A 5,000-nucleotide genomic window follows, 5' to 3' on the forward strand; every position below is an offset into this window, starting at 1 on the left:
CACACACACACACACACACACACACACACACACACCTGACGGAGGAGACACACACACACACACACACACACACACACACACACACACACACACACACACACACACACACCTGACGGAGGAGACACACACACACACACACACACACACACACACACACACACACACACACACACACACACACACACACCTGACGGAGGAGACACACACACACACACACACACACACACACACACACACACACACACCTGACGGAGGAGACACACACACACACACACACACACACACACACACACACACACACACACACCTGACGGAGGAGACACACACACACACACACACACACACACACACACACACACACACACACACACACACACACACCTGACGGAGGAGACACACACACACACACACACACACACACACACACACACACACACCTGACGGAGGAGACACACAATAAAACTTTACGTACTAAAATGATTAAAACTAAAACTAAATTGTATTAAAGCTCTATAAAAAGAAGTTGTATAGAAATATATTAAAGCTATATATTAAAACCAACTAATAGAAATGACAAAAGCACATAGCCTAAATAATAATGACTTATGAATTGTATTAGATATAAAAATATTATGTTTGTTGTTTAGAGAATAATAAAGTTTTATTCATATAATAAATTTTAATATAGTGCTAACATAATCATGATAATAATAAACTACTATTGTTATCATTATTATCTATATTAATTTACATGTATTGATGACAATAATAATAGACTATTATTACTATAGTTATTTATATAAATGTATAATAATAATCAATCATAAACTACTATTGTTATTATTTATATTAAATTATATTTAATAATAATAATAGACGATTATTACTATAATTACTTATATAATGAAAAATTATTGATAATAATAATACAAATTATAATATTTAACTACTTTTGTATAATAATAAAAATAATGATGATGATGATGATGATGATGATGATAATAATAATATTATTATTATCCTAATGCTTCTACACAGGTTACATTAGTCCACCCTGGATCAGATAACAAGCTTTATCAGAGTTATTTATATAACAGGTAAACAGTCGAACAGATCCTATAGTTTATTATATTGTATAGTGCTTCGACTATTACAGAACAGGTATCAATACTGATTCATACATAAGCTGTTATAATGCAGGATTTGTGCTGGACTGATTAAACAGTCGCGTGTCAACATGCTGATACAACAACAAGGAAATACCGGGTAAAAACAGCGCAGTGTGTATTAAATGTACAGCACGTCCTTTAACGCTTCAGCATTACAACTGTTAGCTGGATATGATCGTTATGGATGAGCATAACTGTACCTGTCCGGCTCTGCGCGCGACCCGCACGGCCTCATCCAAACACTGGGCCCAGTCCTCCATCGGTAACACGCGCGTCACGGGACTCCGTCAATCCGCCGCGTCAGCGCATCTCCCGTCTCTCTGCCGGTGCTCTGAGGTCCGGTTCCGTGTTCACGGGCAGAGCACCTCACGGGCGAGGCCTACACGACACCATCACCGCGGAGCCGCAAACACCCGGGAGCACTGGCGCTTTAAATGGCAGGATACTACTGACACATACGCGCTAGTTCTGTAGATTTAATACAGATTTTATTAGTTTACGTTTTTAGCTCTACAATATGTTACACCAATTTACCAACAGATACATGTATGTTAATATTAATAATAATATATATTTTTTTAAAAAAGCAAAACCAAATAAATGTGTTTGAAAAGCTCAAAACAATTACATGACGTCACGCAGCAGAGGGCGCCAAAACAAAGGCAGAGCTCTTCATAGACCGATGACGCGCTGTAACGGTTATTATCCGCATCGGGAATCATGCAGTTTTTTGTATTTTCTTTTTTTTTTTAAACTGTATGTACATTTATATGACTAAACGCTGCTGTGAGGGTGTTTCTAATACAGCGGCACTGGTGGGAGTAATGGTCAAATTTACATCTTTCTTTATTCTGATTGCCATTATCAATCTCTCTCAGTTGCATTTTGTTTTTACTCTTTTTGAAAGTTGTGAAAATACTGTTGCTTTTCTGTTACTATTTGAGCAAATGAGAACACACAACATATACCACAAACACTCGCGCACACACACACACACACAGTCAGGGGAACAACCACACACACTCGCAGACTCTCTCTCTCTCACTCACACACACACACACACACACACGGACACACAGATAAGGGAAACAAACACACCAATAACGTTAGATACATATATTTTTAATGTAGTCTCTCATTCACCGCTATAGAAGTAAGTTTACCCAACTATGTCTATGACGACTTCTGCTTCTGAGAAACCCGGAAATGTGAAGGGGTCTCTTCTGTTTACTTGTTTGTGGACTTCTACTTGTTCAAAGTCAAACCAAGCTGTGATTTTTTTCAGGGTTCCCACACCGTGTGGTTAACTTCAAATTCAAGGACCTTTCAAGGACTTTCTAGGTCCAATACCCTCAAATTCAAGGACTCAGTGTGGGGACACATTTCAGGAGAGAGCAAGGTTACATCTTTTGCAGTGTTTCACGGTGTGTCTGTGAAAGGTTGAGGTATCATCATAGTAGTTTTGTGCGCGCGTGAACGTCATGGCAACAACACAAAGTACCTCACGCGGGAAATACTCAACGTAACGCGTAAATGCGCGTAACTAACGTAAATCAAGCAAGCTAGTGCACATTGGGCAGGAAGTGATGGCGAAATAACATACAACCGGAGGGAATAATATGGATTTTTTTCCCCCAGAAAACTTCTTGCACAAAATAAATTCAAGCAGTTTCAAGGACCTGTATTTGTGTGTGTTTATTTTTAAAAACTTTCCAGGGATAATTTTATTTAATTTTTTCAGATTCACTTTCAAGGATTTCGAGGACCTGTGGGAACCCTGCTTTTGAATTCCACACATATCCCATTCCCAACTACCAGACAGATACAAATAGAATTGGTGTCTAAAGCAATCACACTTCTTTTGATGACAACAACCCTACACACTACACAGAAAAAGCTGTCGCGTGTGTGAGCCAATCAGAAATCTTGCTGGCAGCTCTCAGCCAATCACGCGAGTTAAGGGAGGGACTACATGCTGGAGTCGGAAAAATCGTTTACTGCAGCTTTAATGTTGTATATTTAATTAATTGAGCTGTTGTAGTTTGTTATATTTCTCCTCTGGTATTTATACGCTTATAGTTTTTAGCAAACAACTGCCAAATAGATTATATATATATATATATATATATATATATATATATATACACTGTTAAATCGTATTATTAAACAAATGTTACAATCTGATGGATCAGCAACAGGATTATAACTCCAATTTTACACCTTGTGTTCAGGTGAACAGCTGGTTGTGCATGACATTTATTTAGATTCATAAGTATTAATAATAATAAAGTAATCATCATAATAATGAGGGAGAGTGAGTGGCCTTCAAGACAAATTTTTATTTACAGCATCAATACAGTCACTTGGAAATTTGTTGCCATTAAAATATTCTTTATAGTGACAAATCAATTTACAGTTATAACTCTAACATGAGTTAAAGTAAACACACAGAAAGACACATTTTCTTCATATATATGTGTAAATGTAAGTGTTATTGCTGTGGAAATCTTTACCCAGGAATGACCTGAACATACAAAATGGCTTTTTAAAACATGACACTGACATACTCTTAATATAAAATTAGATTAATTTACATTTAATTCTGGATTGCAGAAAAAACAAACAACATTAATTTTGTACAAACATGTCAAAGGCAGCCAGAAGACGACATCACGAGAAACATTTATGACCCTTATCATCAACATATTGAAGCATGGCACCAGAACGAAAGAGCGCGAGAGAATCACAGCAAGGCTTCGTCTTCAGGAACGCAACCATGTAAATATAAAGCAGCACGAACAGGAAGAACAGAAACGAACACAACAACATGGTTTGGCTTACAGGTTCAGATCGCGAGAGTGAGGACAGCTGTAAGAACTGATCAGTTGACCCAACTTATTATGTTGTAAACCCATTGCCTTAAAATTATTAAGTAAATAAACGTCTTAATCGAAAAAATTAAGTAATGTGGAATTATCAAGTTCATATAACTTAATTTTTTCACTTAAGCATTACGTTTATTTACTTAAAAAAAAATTGTAAACCCGTTGCCTTAAAATTATTAAGTAAATAAACTTGACCTTGACCATTACACTACTGACACATTACTTAGGCAACGGGTTTCCTCAATTTGTTAAGTAAGTGAACTGAACAGTTTTTACAGGGAGGAGGCCGAGTGTGTGTGTGTGTGTGTGTGTGTCAGTAGATGAATCCTCCGGGAAGCGTGGAGAAGGGCTCCTGGAACTTGAAGCGTTTGGAGATGGCCTTGGGGTCGGGGGTGAAGGAGGCCATGACGAAGAGCTCCTCCTCCTCTTCATCAGGGCTGACGGGCTCACAGATGCTCTCCTTCAGGTCCTGCTCCTTCAGCTGAAGCCACTGGTGTTGGAGACAGTCTTCAGCGGTCGCTCGGCTCCTGTACACACAACATCAACATCAGAAACGTCCGCAGTGCAGTTTTAGTTCAAAATAACCCAACATTTTTGGAAAATAACCCAGCATAGTGACCCAATATGTGTAACCCAATGTAAAAAAAAAATGACCCAATGTTTTTTACTAGAAACAACGTTCACATCACGCATTGAAGTTTCACATTTACTGCATGTTCACTGTTAAAACAACTATCTTACATAAACAACTGGCAGTTTATTAAGACTTTTATCTAATCAACATTATTTTTAATGTTTTCATGAATATAGTTTTGATTTGTGATCAATAAAAAAAAAATGAAGCCACCCCCTGAGCAAGCAAGCTGCATGCGTTTATTAATATTTGTCTGTGTTCTAAGGACTAGATTACAGCGAACTGTTTAAATGCTGAGCGAGCGATCTCATT

General features: G+C 37.6%; 2 protein-coding genes across 3 annotated transcripts in view; both read right to left on the minus strand.

Annotated features, from left to right (window-relative positions):
• impa2 (inositol monophosphatase 2) overlaps positions 1–1,639 on the minus strand; it is a 28,696-nt gene extending 27,057 nt beyond the window's left edge. The window contains exon 1 of one of the 2 annotated variants that reach the window (XM_084399354.1): positions 1,370–1,639. In XM_084399354.1, coding sequence (XP_084255480.1) covers positions 1,370–1,429 — 60 coding nt within the window. In that variant the 5' untranslated portion in view covers positions 1,430–1,639. The remainder of the gene's footprint in view (positions 1–1,369) is intronic. The other variant, XM_084399355.1, reaches the window with a different exon arrangement.
• Positions 1,640–3,489: 1,850 nt separating this feature from the next.
• stk17a (serine/threonine kinase 17a) overlaps positions 3,490–5,000 on the minus strand; it is a 45,476-nt gene continuing 43,965 nt past the window's right edge. Inside the window, exon 7 of the mRNA XM_084398792.1 lies at positions 3,490–4,581. Coding sequence (XP_084254918.1) covers positions 4,368–4,581 — 214 coding nt within the window. The 3' untranslated portion in view covers positions 3,490–4,367. The remainder of the gene's footprint in view (positions 4,582–5,000) is intronic.

The sequence above is a fragment of the Rutilus rutilus genome, assembly GCF_951802725.1.
Source record: "Rutilus rutilus genome assembly, chromosome: 24".
Lineage (NCBI taxonomy): Eukaryota > Metazoa > Chordata > Actinopteri > Cypriniformes > Leuciscidae > Rutilus > Rutilus rutilus.